This window comes from Pyxicephalus adspersus, chromosome 1 (genome assembly GCF_032062135.1).
Source record: "Pyxicephalus adspersus chromosome 1, UCB_Pads_2.0, whole genome shotgun sequence".
In the NCBI taxonomy this organism is placed as follows: domain Eukaryota; kingdom Metazoa; phylum Chordata; class Amphibia; order Anura; family Pyxicephalidae; genus Pyxicephalus; species Pyxicephalus adspersus.
The window spans coordinates 38,212,959-38,229,824 of NC_092858.1; the positions used below are offsets into that span (position 1 = coordinate 38,212,959).

The 16,866-nt window shown below is 38.0% G+C and overlaps 1 protein-coding gene across 5 annotated transcripts in view; it reads left to right on the forward strand.

Moving 5' to 3' along the window:
- The window catches only part of POU6F1 (POU class 6 homeobox 1), a 46,899-nt gene that overhangs the window by 10,201 nt on the left and 19,832 nt on the right, over nucleotides 1-16,866 (forward strand). For 4 of the 5 annotated variants that reach the window (XM_072407042.1, XM_072407030.1, XM_072407046.1 and 1 more), the window contains exons 2-3: nucleotides 4,711-4,808; nucleotides 6,294-6,384. In XM_072407042.1, the coding sequence (XP_072263143.1) occupies nucleotides 6,331-6,384 (54 nt within the window). In that variant the 5' untranslated portion in view covers nucleotides 4,711-4,808; nucleotides 6,294-6,330. Of the gene's footprint in view, nucleotides 1-4,710; nucleotides 4,809-6,293; nucleotides 6,385-10,976; nucleotides 11,106-16,866 lie in introns of those variants that run through there. The other variant, XM_072407054.1, reaches the window with a different exon arrangement.

Genomic DNA, 16,866 nt, shown 5'->3' on the forward strand with positions numbered 1-16,866 from the left:
TGAAGGAACCTAAGTTGAGAAACATTGGCATAGTCAAATCAAAAGATTATGTTAATGTCCTGGGGCAGTGTCTTACTATAAATTGTACCATGTTACACTAGAGGTTCCCATGACTGATTGAATTATGTATCATAATAAAATGTAAACATTATATTAAAAATCTTATTTAAAAAAATTGACATTTGGAATACATTTTTTACTGCATATATCAGTTAAAAATTAGGTATTTCTTGGATGTGTGGCAAGTATTTAAACTAAATGGCAGATCCGAGCCATAGTTCAGGTAGTGACAGTATTTGCCAGTGACATCAGTTTTATTTGCTTACGTTACATTATTATAGTGCTAGCAAAATTGCATATAAAAATGTCCTATATGTGCTGAAACCGCATTACTTCCAATGAAATAAAATACCTGCGATATACATGACAGATGTTACTGGTAAGTGCTGTAGCTCGGTAAAATATGCATCCTCAGAATCTGCTACATGTTTAACTAGTGCATAATGTAGCAAATGTTCACAAAGGCAGATACAGAGAATTTTCATAAAGAATTATTGGAGCCACATTGACAAAATGCATTGAGTGAGATATAAAACTCCAATTACTGCCCAAATGCAACAAAAATCAATTTATTTTAAAACACACTGTCAAAAGTCTATGATAACATCCTAAGAGACAAAACATTTTTTCAGAACTGCATTGTGGTGCAGTAACCTGTGGTGGTTTACAGTAAGAGGACATTAGTCACTTGTTGCTATTGAGGGAGGTATGCCGCCTTGTTAAATATATAATTTTTTGGTAATATATATAATTTATTATAAAGCAATACAAATCTTTAACCAGATGTTTATTTTTTACCTGGGAATACAAGAAAATACTTGACTTAAATATAAACCTAGGGCATAATTTGTGATTGTCATTGCTAATATTCAAAGCAGTAATCATTAGAAATGTCAATAAAATTGCCATGAATAAATATACAAATAACATGGTTTGTTATTTTCCCCTTTTTACAGGTTAACTTATTTTGTACTTTTGAATTAATTGTGATGGGTCACTTGCTCTAAAATGATCCTTTGTGCATTAATGTTGGCTACCAGTAGATGGCGCTTTGTTCTCATTTAAAGTGTGTAACAAACTAATTTCTTATGGCTCCAGAGGCAAGAGTTTTACAAGATTTCACAACACCATCTATTTGTGTGCACATAAACCAAGAACATTTTTAAATTACATTATCTCTCAAGAATATACAATAATTTACTTGGGCAACTTTAAAAAAACTGATAAAGGGCAATTCAAAATACAGGTTGACATTCAAAAATCCGGCAACCTCTGGACCAGAGGAGTGTCAAATTTTTAAAAATTCCGGAAATTTAAAAAAAATTTTATTAAAACTTACCTCCACACACAGAGCAGCCTTCCTCTTGCAGCACCACGGACATCTGGCACAGTTCCAGGGAGCAGGCAGCAAGGACGTCTCAATGTGTATTTAGATTAGCAAGCTAGACCTAATAGCTGTTTCTGCAGAACAGCGCCATGAAAACATTAGTGGCCAAACAGTGTACTGCAGTCCCTGTATTGAAAATGCGATCCAAAATTCATGCCGGGAAACTGAAGGATCCAGATTTTCGATTGTCAACCTGTACAATGTTATAGTGTATGTAAGCCCTAACCTGAGCTAGTCTCTCCAGGGACTGCTAGGGTTCCTGTGAGCTATGGCTGGTTGTCCTCGTATTTGATGATTGCTGCATATTTGCTGCATATTTGCTGCGTATTCCACTAACCCGACTCTCTCCTCTACAATCTATTATGAATGCTGCAGCCAGACTCATCCATCCTTCGCTCCGCTCCTCTTCCGCTACATCTCTTTGTAGTTCTCTCCATTGGCTTCCTTTTCACCTTAGAATCAAATTTAAGCTCCTGTGCTTTGCTATTTAATGTACAGCGCTGCGTAATATGTTGGCGCTATATAAATCCTGTTTATTAATAATAATAATAATAATAATATTTGTTGGCCACTTGGAATAGCCAGCAACATGCCGCCAGTCAACTTTTTTTAACTGATTGAATTAGTGCCATACTGACCACTCTATTTCACTGAATAGCAATGTAAGGTGCATTTTTTCCCCACTTACACTTGGGCGACTTGTTATAACCCCCTAGACCTGATCATTATTTCAAAGGTTGCTCTGGGTTAGAAAGGAAAAAAAAAAAAAAGTTAGCACAAGCTATTAGCTCCTGCTTATCATTTTCCCATTGTTTTGATCCCTACCATTTATTTTTGTGTGCCTTGTCACTGTTTTTTCATTTTTTTTTTCAGGCTCCAGAGCAGATATACACTGTTTTTCTTGTCTTTTACTTACTGTTGTATAATGATTTTGTGAGGGGGATCAAAGCATTTATATTATAGTACAAATTATAGCATAAAGAACTCACTCTGGCCAGCCATTAACAGATGGTACAACGCTGTTTTTTGCATTGAGAAACTGATACAAGATAAATACACAGTTCTCTAGTGTATATTGGGAAAAAAATGTATCATTCTTGCAATCTGTTCCCTAGGTAACGTCTTACATGTTCTGCTAAAATATACAATAGGTGAAATGTATGCATAAAATAATTGGGCTCTGAATGTCATCCAAGCTGATGATTCAGGATACCAGTGAAATAAAAACACCACAAGGGCTACACAAGGGAGTTTAATGGCTTCAGCTATTTTAAAGAACTGAATTGAACTGGTTAAAATGTATTATTTCTGATCTATGAAAACCCAGCATTGGTTACATGAATCCTGATTCAAATCTCGATTTGATTGCATTTCTTGTTCTACCTATTATGGGCAGCTTCAGAATATTCTGCTGGCTCCAGGATGACTGGGCACTGGCAAACAAAAAGCAAACTAATAGGACAGCCCAAGTTTTCCTTAACTACCTCCACGCTTCAGTTTTTTTGCTAGTATAATAGGAGGATGGACATATTTTCCCCAGCTCTGCAAGTATTAACCTGTTTCTAGCACTTATTTTTATCTAGTCTTAATTTCCACATTTTTAAGGTGAGGGTGTCTGTAGAATCGTATATCCATTAGACTTCACCATGTATGACTAAGTACACCATTCCTGCCACAGCCAAGCAAGATATTATGACCAGTCCTACCTAGTTTCTTGCTGACCCTGATCACAGAAGCTTTAGGCTTAGTCTACACAGACTGTTTCCCCAGCGTTTAACCTGAGCATTTAAAAGCCCATGTTTAAAATTCCTATGCTTTAAAATAGGCTATTTTACACCAGGGTGTTTCCTCGAGAAACGCTTTTGAGTAATTTAGAAAAGCAATTTAAAAACTGCATAAAAATGTGCGAAAACTTCCTTTGATATTGCAATGTTTAAAAACGTCAATAAAAGCCTTTACTGATGTCAATGGAGGCGTTTAAAGCCTTTTTTTTATAGTCATATCTCCCCCGCCCTACCCCTGGGAATGAGTGGAGGGGTACATAATACCCCTTACTCATTCCCTAAATATATCTATAAATAATGAGACAAGACTTTAATGTTAAAGTTTTTTTTATTATATGTATGTGATTGGTGTTTAACTGTATTTAGCTTTTTTACAGGTTTTACCACTATGAAAGGTTGATACTCACGGCTGCACTTGTGAGCACAGTCATGGGACATGAAAGTGTGGCATCCCCAAGCACTAGAAGGCAAATGGGAACAAGTCCCCATTCACCTCTAGTGCCGATTGGCTGAGAAAATATAACCCATGATGACACTTGAGCCTTTATCAGGGTTTCTCTTTTCTCAGTCAATCAAGGGAGAGGTTGTATGAGGTTGTATCATGGCCTCATATGACCTCTTCCTTGGTTGCCTAAAAAAGGTACACACTGATGACACCCCTAGTGGCGTTGTGGCAAGTGTTCTGCACGCATATTTAACTCTTTCAGAGAATGAGTATGGGGTATTTTGTAGCAGATCTGTCAGGGGAGTGGAACAGCAAGAGCAATCAAGAGAGAGGTCGTATGGGGACACTGCACCCGTGGCCGTAGCAGAGCTGTGTTCACCCTTTTCAGCCAATCAGGGGATTGATCGTATAAAGCCATTGCTCCTAGAATCCCTATCGGAGCTTTGGTACAAGTTCTGCACCCACATGGGTCTGTGTCTGATCCTACATCTGTGGATCTCTAGCTATAATCCTTGGTTATATTCCTAACATGGAAATCCTTTTTTTACCAGACAGAATGTGAAACAATCTTTCCAGCAGAGCCTCCAACTGCATTAAAGTCAGAGTTCTAATACTTCCAAAAACTGAAAAAAGGTTTTGGTTATGAACTAGGCCTATTTATAGCTAACCTTTTTATTATAACTTCATGCAACTACAACCGCCTGACTGTCCTTAAACCTAAAGTACTACTACAAGTTGTAGAGTTTATATTAGTAGCTCAATTCTTTTTCTGTCTTTATGCACCTGAACATGGCATCAGTGGCAGGACACTACCAGTTCTCTTCCAGCTAGTCAATATATTGGTATTTATTTCAAAAATTAGCACTGATATTTTTTTTAGGTATTTTTTTATGTACACTGCTGTTAGTTGACTAAAACAAGGATTATTATTAAAAAAGCATGTGTAGAAAAAAATGTAATTGTCTTATTTATATACTTTTTACCGCTTGAATTTTTGTTAACATTATTATTCTTGTCACTTTCTTTTGCTACAGGTCCAAAATACATTTCCCTGTGAGCTGAAATGGAAATATTAGGACCTGTGCGCCTGGAAAGACATATGCAAGTTACATCATACAGATAATTTTTCTGTGTAAGTTGCCATGTGCGTTATTAACACATACCACATGTTTTATCAGTAAATGGATAGGTAGATATGCTGCAGCATAGTAAAAATACTGAATGGAAATTATTTATAGGGATATGGTAAAGGACATTTAGAATACCAGGGAAATATAAATGCTTTCACATGCCAATCTCATTTTTATCTCTGCAGCTGGGCCAGCATGTTTCATGTTTTTGCACTCCCCATTTCTTGCTCTACTGCAGGGGGTATCTAAGAGATAAATATTAGTATAATATATATTTATGATTAACATTTTCATAAATAATATATTTTGAAAGCTGCATTTTTAATTTGTGTTTATAGTTTGTACCCAACAACTATTTGAGTTACTAGGTTACCAGGATGGGGGAAACCACCTATTTGGCTCTGTGAAAGGCAGGTAGGTGTCATCAAAGCTCCTTCCCTTGTAGGATCTCCCTCCAGGGTACTGGGGTTCTAAGTGCACATATATTCATATTCTTATTTTTTTAGGGAAATATTCAGGAATGCAGATGAGTGTATCAGGGGGACTGCACTCACTCTCCTTACTTTCTGTATATATACTAGCTTATAACTGCCAATATATTACACAGCATTGTACAATAAATAGGGGCTGCAGATGACAAGCTTGTACACATAAAAAGGAAAAACAGGATTAGGTTAGAGCAATGTTTCTCAAACCAGGGTTCCTGCTGGGGGGTCCCTTGAGCAATGAGCAGTTTGTGCTTCTCAGGTCAGTTTAAGTGAAACCAATGACCTTTATAGCTACCTGTAAGGGTGGCATTCTTCCCACTGGCCAGCAATGTAGAGACATTCCACTTACTGACCACCACACTAATGTACTGTGACCTGCAGATATAAATTATTATATATTTCTTGAAGACCTGAAAGTTATTTTAAGGGTTTCTCCATGTTTAAAACGACAAGAAACACTGGGTTAGAGGATTAACCTGGGTTAATGATAAATTAAGAGGGTTAAGGTTAGAATTAATCTGTGTTGGGGCAGCGGCCACACTGCCTTCTGAGAGGATGAAAGCGGGGCTGCTGGAGTCCGATGGCTGCTCAGCAGATGAAAGTGCGGATGCACTGTCATGCTCAAAGGGACATCGGCCATTAGGCAGTTGTTTGAGGACAAGTCAGACAATAGAGATAAATGCCAAAGTGCCCTAAAAGCTAGAAAACAGTGTAATATGTAGTACCTGTTTAAATTCCCTCAGGAATTCTGGACCTAAAATTGTTGGGTACCAAGGCAACCCATTACTAGGTGTTCATTTAACTCATACATAGCAATTTAGTCTGGATGTAGATTGTATTACAGGAATACTTGCATGGAAAAAAGACGTTTTCAAGTAGGTTGTACATTATGTTGCAATATATATTCTGGGCATTATCTTCTGGAACTGGCGTACAACAATAATAAATTTGATTCAGTATTCTATGCTAAATACCTAATATAATGTTTTTCCTCTGCAGCATGCAGGTGTGAGTAACATCTATTTCATTAACCAGTATGGATGCTGGCACACTCCAACAGCATGAGTCGCCTCTCACAGTCAACGAACAGGTATTTCTTATTAATCTCATTTTTGCTGAAATTATCACTGTACTTATAAAAGGTAATATGTACATGCATTCCGTGTATGGGATGTGCTCCATTCCTCTGAGTGCTATCTATACTTTAGCAATAACTGGAACAATAGATATCTATACTTTAAAAGTCTAGTTATCCTCAAACTGATGTGTATAGGTCATTTAGACGTCATATTGGATGGAGTGACATAGTATAGTAAGTGATATAGAATAGTAAGGACACCTGTCAGATTTTTATTTCTGTCTGTCTCCACTAGGGGGATTCTCTGCCCTTATTTGTCCTGGTGACAATTTTGAGTTGCCACCAGAACAAGAATTGAAACAAGAAGAACAAGAGAAATCCTACCATAGGGAAAGTTTACCTCACGTTGGAAAAATTTCTACTTGCGTCCCGTTTTAGATTTTGTTGTTATTTTGTTTTTGCCTGACCACATCAGGAAAGCAATTTTACCAGTAAAATCAGTGAGAGGATGGCATAAGATGTAAGGGCTGCTGAGAGGAAAAACATGACTATGGCCTCTGCTGCTGTTCTCCCTGAAGCAGCAAACTACACAGCAGATAACCATATTTTCATGTGGCCACGGTGCAAGTCTTCAAACAACAACTGCACAGCAAAAAGTTACTTGTCACTTCTGGGAACTGTGCCGGGATCTGCTGAAGTCAAAGCTGCATCCATGTGCAAAAAATGGTTCCCAACCTTTCCCATTTTCATCTGGTACAAAAGGTTTATTGAAAAAAAAAATATATGAACAAAAACAGTAGGGAGTGTACGATGATAATGAAATACAGAAAATGAAAACAATCGTCTAACATATTGCACAAAAAGATAACAAAAAACAATTAGCTGTTACTTCACAGCATTAGGTATAAGCATACATATATCACTAATACAAAAACACCAAACAACGTATAGAAATATATAAAAAAGCGTACTAAACTACACATGGTTGAGTTTTTTTTTAGCTTTTTAAGAAAAAGGGGAAAACAAGAAAAGAAGAAATGTGAAAGAAGGTAAATGTCCTGTTACAGTATAGAGAAAATGAAAATGTAAATATAAAGAAGAGAGAGAGTTCTAGGGGAAGGCAAATAATAGTCTAACCAGAATTGCCGGGTAGTCAAAAACTTATTGTGGGAATCAATAATAATGGCCTTAATTTTTTCATTAACCATATTGCTGTGTATCCGATTTTTGATTTCCATAAAATTTAAGACATAAGTCTTTCATGCACATGGAATAGTCTGCTTGGTAGCCATAGAAATATGAGAAATAAGGGTAAAACAACATTGGGCAAAGGAACACGAAACAATGCATGACAAGGATCTTTAGGTAAGTTAATTCCCAATACAGTATAAATCATATGGTATACTCTTATCCTTGATCAAGAAACTTCAGGGCAAAGCCACTATATATGGCCCATAGTGCCTTTCACACTACAGCCACTAAAATAGTTTGGTGACAATAAAGGGAATGCATGCACTATTCTAGCGGGAGTGAGGTACCATCTCATTAGGAACTTGTAAGAATTTCTAGAACATTTGGATATAGCCAGCCATAAATTTAGAATTTTAGACTTTTGAGAAAGTGCTGGAGATGCAAAAAATGAAAAAGTTCTTGGTTAGGAACATCATATTTCTCTTTTAAATAAGTAAAAGAAAATACCCCTAAGTTAGAAATCATAGATCCTACAGTATTAAAATTTTGCTGGATCCACCAGACAAAATCAGATTTGTTAGCGAGACCCTGTTGTAAAAGGAAGTTGTCAAATAAATCCATTAAAGGACAATAACCACTAATAGGTTTTGCCTTGTGTTTTAAAGAGTCCCAGACCTGTAACATATGCAACAGAAATGGGCTCAAAGTCTTAAGTCTAACTGACAGAGGACCCCAGAATAAACTCACCACAGAACTAGGACTGATAATGGATGATTCAATTTGAGCCCACAATGGTCAGTCCTTATTATGAACTGAAATGAGAGGAGCTATTTGGGATGCTTTATATTAAGTATACAACTGAGGTACTCCAAGGCCTCCAGCTAATTTGGGATGAAAAAGTACTTGTTTACTAATACGAGGAAGCCCAGATCTCCAAATAAACTGCAATACCTTTCACTGAAGGGCTTGGCAAAACCCATAAAGGAAAGATATTGGGAGTACTCGCATGAGATACATAATTTTAGGCAAAAAGAAACATCTTGATAGCATGTATGCATCTAAACCAAGAGAGATAAGGAATATTCCAGGATTTTAAAGGATCTCAAAAAGACCTAATTAAAGATACATAATTAGCTTTATACAGTGCCCCATGGTCCGCAACAACTCGAATACCTAGATAGGGCAATTCTTTTTCCCAGTTGTACGGGTAATTAGCCTGAGGGGTTTCCAAATCCGCCACAGATAGGGACATATTCAGGGCTAGGGATTTGGAAGGATTGACGTTATATTTCAAAACCAGTAAGAATCTTTAATGTTGATGGTAATGTTGCATGAGGAGAAGTGACATATAACAAAATATCATACGCAAAGAGCGAAAGTTTGTGGGTATATTGTGAAACTTTGAATCCCGAAACTTCAGTACTTGTCTAATGAACACTGCAAGAGGTTCCAAAGCCAATACAAAAAGTAACGGGGACAAAGGGCACCCCTGGCTGGTACTTTGAGCATTATCAAAAGATCTGGCCGCATAACCACAATATTTCACGGAAGCTGTGGGACTGGAATATACCGCATTGATCCATGAGATAAATTCTGCTCCCAGATTCCACTTTTGCAGAGCCAAGTTCAGATACTGCCAGGTTATATGATTAAAAGCCTTGTTCATACCAAGGGACAGGAGCATAAGCTTTTTACTAGACCGTCTGACCAGATAATTAAGCAATAATGTACGGCAGATATTATCAGGCCTGGCGCCCAGGTACAAAGGAGGGTAGAAAACATTTAATCTAAAAGCAAGTACTTTGGCCAAAATTTTTAGATCTTTATTAGGTAGCGAAATAGGCCTATAGTTCGACCAATCAAGATGGTCCTTGCCCAGCATGGGGATCATTACCACCTGTGCATGTAGCATACTGGAACTAGGAAGACCGGAAGACTTAAATAATTAAAAAGGGTAGCCAAATATGGGGCTAAAGGATCTGCCATTTTTTTTTTATAACCCATCAGGGCCTCCCTTCTTACTAATCATAAGGGATTTAAACGCGACCAATACTTTCAGAACAGTGATATCTGCACCTTAACAGTTCGCCTGGTCAGTAGTCAGTGTTGGAAGGTGTACGTTAGATAAAAAGGTATCAGCTTTTGGAGAAGAAATCATGGGGGGAGCACTATACAATTAGCTAATTGGTGTCTAAATGTCTCTAATATATTAATGGGTTCAGAAGTATGAATATGACTGAATAGTACGTAAAGCAATCGCAGGTCTATGTTTAGGCATATTTTATTAGCCAATATCATACCAATTTTATTGTTATTGGCATAAATTTTTCTTGTGTCCACTGAATACTACATTCTGCAACGTCTGCAAGACACAAATTTTAATCTGTTTTACCCTGAAGGTATAATCTCCTATTGCACTCCGTGGGGTGCCTTTTAAAAATATTAGAGATCACATCCATTTCCGCCTCTATTTTAGCCATGTTTTGGGTACGTTCATGTTTGCGTCTGGGCGCGTGTTGGATAAGAACCCCACGCATAACTTTTTTTAGGCATCCAAGAGAACCATAGGAGAAGAAACACTGCCTACATTTATCCTAAAAAAGTCAGTATTCTGAGCTATAATATCAGCCATTATCGAAGAATATGATAGAGTCATTAGGACACCAATTATTAGAGGAAGATATAGGAAAAAATGAACTGCACACCAAAAGAACTGGATGGATATGGGATTCAGTCACTTGTGGTAATAGGGTACATGAAACAAATATGTGGTCCATATGAGAGTGAGAACCATGCGGACGTAAAATCTTTGCCCACAAGGTGGCACTCTCTCCATACAACTGTTACACCTAAATTACTCAATGTAGAACTAAAAGCAAGATATCTGTTGCGTAGAAAAAAAAACTATCAGGTCTAATTAGATTTGTCCAGTTTCGGGTTCAAAACTTGGAAGCGCCACAGAAAATAATGGTACGTTGCAAATGAAAATGTACAATATTAGACAAATGTGAGCAAAAACAAGAAAATCCTGAATACAGAGAAAAAAGTACAAAAAAAACATGTGAGGGTAAGCATCGCAGTGCATCATGGCTGACCCTTGGTTTCTAAAAAAAGAACCAATACAACTGTGGTCAGCAAAAAGAAGGGGATATAAGTATCACCTCGGGCAAAGGTAACAATAAGGCACTGACCATGATCATCCCACTGTGGGGATTGAAATATTTACATATACAGTGGTACCTCAGTATAAGTCCGCTTTAGAAAAAGTCCTACTTGGTAGAAGTCCTGTTTAGACACCAAAAATTTTGCTCAATATACAACCTTTGTGCTAGAACTTGTATGGGTCAAAATGAGTCCTAACACCCCGCGCTACCCTTATTTACCTCTCTCCAGACAAAGCCACGACTGCCCACGAGCATCAGTACGCCAGTTGTTACTATTCAGTGAACAACCCGCGCTATAACTCTCTGTGAATTACATAACATCCCCTCCTCCTCCCTTCTCAGCACCATCCCAGTAGGCACTCAACTCTTCTCAGCAAGGTAAAGTGAGGTTAATTTTTTTTTTATTTCATCTAATTGCTTTTGTATTTATGTATTTTAGTATTAAGCAATGTTTAAATTTTTTTATACAGCCCCATCAATATATAACATGCCAATAACAATATGATTTTTTTTCATGGGAACGGATTAATAATTTTTAGTTAATTTCTTATGGGAAAAATTTGTTTGGTAAAAGTCCAAGGATCTGGAATGGATTAAGGACTTATATCAAGGTACCATTGTATTACCAAGTAGAAAAATGAGTAAAAAAGCCAAACATAACATATCAGTATATGTTCAACAAAGTTAAAAAAAAAATCTGTGTAGATTGAGTGGAAGAAGACCAAAAAATCTAAAAGAAGGAAGGATCGTATGAGATATCAAGCTACTATATAAAAAAAAAAAAAAGGGCTGAACTGACTGACTCAAAAGAGGACAACAATCAAAGTTCAACCAAAAGCCACTTGTGAAAATATTGGGACTGAAGACCCCCCAAAGCATCGGAGCGAGATACTTCCTGAGAGTTGGGTTTCCTCATGGAGATATCCTGGGGGGCTGAAGATGCGAACATCTCTTGCGAAGCTTGAGATTCTTGCGAGGCACTATCCATGGGATATAGTAAGGAGTCCATGAGGCATTTTCGCAATCAGCTGCAGTGACCACCGAATACGAATGGTTTTGGTATTTCTGCTTTTGGATGGAAGATTGTGACAAATCTGCAAATACCTGGTAGGAGAAATCCTGGTAGCTAAGTGAATCTTTGGTACGAGCTACTTGTAGGATCAGTTCCTTTGTACGATAATGGTGAAATTTTATGATGACATCTCTAGGAGGACCATTTGTAGGCTTGCTAGATAAGACCCTGTGAATCCTGTCCATCTCAAGACGCTTGGATGGTATATCAGGTACTAAGGTACCTAGCAAAGGAGTAAACAACCTATTAGGATCCCCATGCTTTCAGGAATACCTCCTATTCTGTGATTATCTAGTCTGGCATGGCTTTCGGTATCTTCTAACTGATCCCTCAACGTTTGTAATTCCAATTGCATGGTATCAAGGTCTTTCACATGCCCCTCCAGAACTGTTGTCACATCATCAAAACGATCTCCTAGGAGCGCAGTACAGCGGTCTAGTTCTTTAATTCCCTTTAATAATGCTGAAGAAGGATTTTTATTTGCCAGGGAGATTTCATCTCTCATAATTTCTCTTATTTTGTTGAGCAAACGCTCACCTGATTCTGTATCTGCTGGGAAGAGATCAGATGAAAATTGATGCTGGCTACTATCATACGGCTGCATATCATCTAGAGGATTCCTGGCTGAGTCATCAGTACCAGAGCCCTCCGACGCCATCTTTAAATACAGGTCACGCTGGGAGCTAGATGTCTGAAGGGATTTTCGCGGATTTGCTTGTCAGACTCATGGTCTCCAGGGATTCCACGGCAGATCTGGAAGATAGTGAGGTAAGTATAAAGTCGGTAGCTTGCGTATGCTGCACGATTTGGAGGTCAGTGTGCCCGAGGTGCGCGGAGCTGGATGAGTACGCCACCATCTTAGTCTGCCGCACGCATTCGTCCCCCCTTTCCCAATTTCCTAAATGGAGGAGGCTGGTATTGCGGTTGAGGCCGCAGCAGAACACTGTAGCTGACTGTGGGGCTGAAGTGGTCCTTTCTGTAGCTTTAAAAACATGCACCCTCTCACCTACTGTTTTCTATTGGATAGTACAATCCATTGGTATTTTCCATAATAAATACACTAGTTGGTTTACCATTTTTTTTGTCTCTTCTTTTTTATGGTCCACAAAATGGTACATAGCATTGATGTGTGCAATGTCAACAAATACTTTCCATACTTAAATTGTCCCTATTCCCTATCTTCGTAATTTAGGAGGTTTGGTAATGTGGTCTGGTCACTGTGCAGCCTAATACCTGACTTTTTTTTGTTTAATATATTTTTATCAAGCTTGAACAGTAATAAACAGAACATATACAACTCTTCAAGAAATATACAAAAGAACAAAACTCAAAAACAAGTGATGTATCTCAGTTACAAATGAAGCACTTTACATACATTTACAATGAGCAAGTCCTCAAATTATATCCTTGCGATTCAATATAGCATACAGTAATCATACAAAATCAGTGTTTCAAAAATTATGTACAGTAAACATCACATAAGCAGTAGGAGGGTCATTAAGTAGTTCTCTTTCAAGATACCATGTAGTGTGGCGAAAACAATTGTACAGTTTCGTTTTATTAGCAGCATTTAAGGTATCAATAAAGCTTTCCCATGTTTCAAACAAAGTTTGAGTTTTAGATTCCTTATGTAAGGCAGCTTCTCTTCACTCCATTCTAAATAATTCTTGTAATTTAATCATAAAGTGTTGCATAGTCGGGGGCGTAGAATCTAACCAACAATGAAGAATTGTTGCTGGTTGATCTAAAATTACTTTTAGATCCACATAAATCTATTAAACCAAAAATACCCCCTTCAGGGGTGAATGGTATGTAGTTAGCAGATATCTACGAATATAAAGCACAACCTGCCTCCAAAATCGTTTAATGACAGGGCATTCCCAACAATTATGGTAGAGTGTAGCCGCAAGCAAGTGTTATCATCTAAAGACCCATACACTCTTTGAAGGAAAATATAATTCCAATGAAATCATAGTCCAAATCCGTCCTAGGAAACTCATATGGGTTAGAAATGGCTTTTGTGGGAATTTGCGAGGACAATAACTTATTATCCAATGGATTATCCCAATCACGTTGAATCAGTCGCCTGGCTATGTTTGCTGCATACACCCATACTTGGATCAGTAGGGAGGTACTCCCCGCCATAAAGGGGAATCTTTTCTTTAATTCTGGAAAGGAATATGCCTTGTGGGTCTTGGGATCAACTAGCAGTCTGACAGAGGTGAGGCCTTTACCGGCCCAACTTGCTAATAGAGAAGAAAAATATCCCGGTATAAATTTATCATTTCCTGACAGGGAGAGATTCAAAGAAGTGTGAGCGTTAAGTATGTCTGCCTTCCCCAAGGAATGCCATAATTGCCAATTAGAATAATCCAATGGGTTCGTTTGGTGGTGTGGTTTGTTGTAGTATAGTGCGACTGGCTACAGCATGCTTACTGCCCCAAATGAATGTACGAAACAAGAAATTAATTTGTTTTATGTCCTGAAGCAGCAAAAAAATTGGGAGAGTTTGAAGTTGGAATAAAACCTAGGGAAAGTAACCATTTTAAATAGTGCCACCGACCCATGAAAGAGAGCATAAGGAAAGTCTACGCTTTAAAATCCTTTTTCATCACACGAATAGCATATGAAAAGTTCAGAGTATAAAGTCTAGCAGGGTTTTTAGGAATCAGAATTCCCAAATATCTAAAATGTGATTTTTCCCATTGGAAGGGAAACAAAGCGCTCCAACTTGGTCTATGTTTGGAAACAGGAAAAGAGCCATTGACTTCAAAATAAATAGTGTATCCTGATACTTTTTGAAATTCCTGGAAGGTGCTCATTATCGAGCGTAAAGAATCTTTTGGGTTTGCAATAAACAGCAGAATATCATCCGTAAAGGCAGTTAATTTTACTTCCATTGATCCAAACTTTATGCCAGAAAAGCTTGAGTCTGCCTCCAATATACGCAATAAGGGGTCTAATGCCAAATTAAACAACAAAGGGAATAGGGGACACCCCTGTCTCCTTACTCTATTCATAGCAATAGGCTGTGAGAGCTGATTGTTTACTATCAGATGTGTTGACGGGATGGTTATCCAAAAATGTTATATACGTCTTGAACCGTGTGGCAAAATGCCTATGAGCCAGTAACCAATGCAAATAGGGCCAGAGTATCTTTGTCAAATGCTTTTTCCGCATCAAGACTCAGAAGCACATGGTTTTTACTATAGTGGAGAGTAGTTGCAGCGATAGGTGTTCTTATCTTGATTGAAATAGGTCAGTGTTTAAGAAAACCCAATTGATGAGAAGTTAATCGGGCGGGCAGCAGGAGCTGTAAATGAGCTGCCATGATCCTCGCCATTACTTTATAATCAGTATTAGGTAAGGCTATTGGCCTATAGGAGGAGGGACACTCAGTGTCCTTAAATGGTTTGGGAATTAAGTAGGTGTGTGCTTGGGTGACGTTTGGAAAGGATATTTGGTTGTCCAAATGCCATTATAAATTTTCAACAACAAGGGTGAAAGATAAGACTCCAGCGGTTAAAAAAATTCCACTGGTAGTCCATCTGGGCCTGGGGTTTTACCCAAGGGAAGGGTTTTAATAGCTCTTGCAATTTCCTCAATTTGGATTGAAGCATTTAACTGGTCTTGTTGAGCTTTTGGCAAGGTACGTATGTCCACGCGCTGTAAAAACGCTGTTATATTAGTTTCAGTAGGGGATTGTGCGGAATTGATCTGTGTGTGAAATGCCTTAAAAATGCCAATGATTTCCTCGTCTGGCATTTAACACTCAAGTGATCTTGTAAAGTGTGGATAGGACATTTAGGTTTCTGGGGTGATGTCAGCTTAGCTAGAAGCAAGCCCCTTTCATTTCCCCAGCGATAAAAGTTATTTTTAGTATGGCGTGCTTTGAGAAGGGCAGTGGTATGTAAATGATTGTCTAAAACCATAGCCACCTGTAACCAAACCTGCCTATTCGTGTCAGTGAGGTTTTGTACATGCGCTCTATGAGCTGCTGCAACATTGTCATACAATGATTTGCATATTTTTCCATTTTCCTAGTCACATAGGAGGAAATCATGCCTCTCATAACCGCCTTTCCCATTTCCTAAAGTAGCACGGGGTCATCCCAATGTTGGATGTTGTCACCCTGAAAATTAGCCCAAGATGTAATAAAAAAGGATTGAAATGTTGGAGACGAGGCCAGATATGTGGGAAAAGGCCATCTAGGGGTTTGAGTGAGCCAATACCCCAATTGTAGTTTCAATCAGATGGTATACAATTTTGAAAATTTTATGAAAAAGTGCATCAAGGGTCAAAAAGAAATCAATGCGAGAGAAGGTATTATGTACTTTAGACCAACAGGGTTATGTGTCCTCCAGGGGTCCAGAAGGGATAGTGATTCCATAAGTTTATTCAGTACATTAGAACGGGGAGTCGCTTGCGCTTCAGATCTATCCACACACGAGTCAGATGCTAAGTTAAAGTCCCCACCTATAATTAAATTTGGGTAATCTCCCGATAGGAGTAGTTCTGAAATTTGGAGGAAAACTTGGACATTAGGACCATTGGGTGCATACATATTAAGGAGTAAGTGGTGCTCTGGATAAGAACCTTTACTAACAAATAGTGTGAGTTTGGATCCATCTGCACATCAACTAGTTGGTAAGTCAGGGATTTCCAAAAAATTATAGCCACTCCTAATACCTGGCTTTTTTAAAAGCAAAATATTTTAGTACTGAGGCAATAGAGCAAGTATCGATAACATAGTGGGCACAATCTATAAACAATTAGGGAAAAAGGTTAATTGTTGAAATTTCTCAGCAATCTAATGCAATTTCCTGATTTAACGGCCCTGACATATGTGACATGAGAAAATTACTTTCATCATGAAATACTTGTCAGTATGTGCTTGGACAAGACAATAATATGATTAAAAATTCTTCATCTCCCTACAGAGAATCTTCTCATGGTAGGTGACAGGTTAGCTAAACATACATGACAGAGTCACAGAATTGGGTAACCTGTTTCTTAACAGTCCTTCCTTAAGTTAACAAGCACTTTTATTATTTAGAGCATATTAGG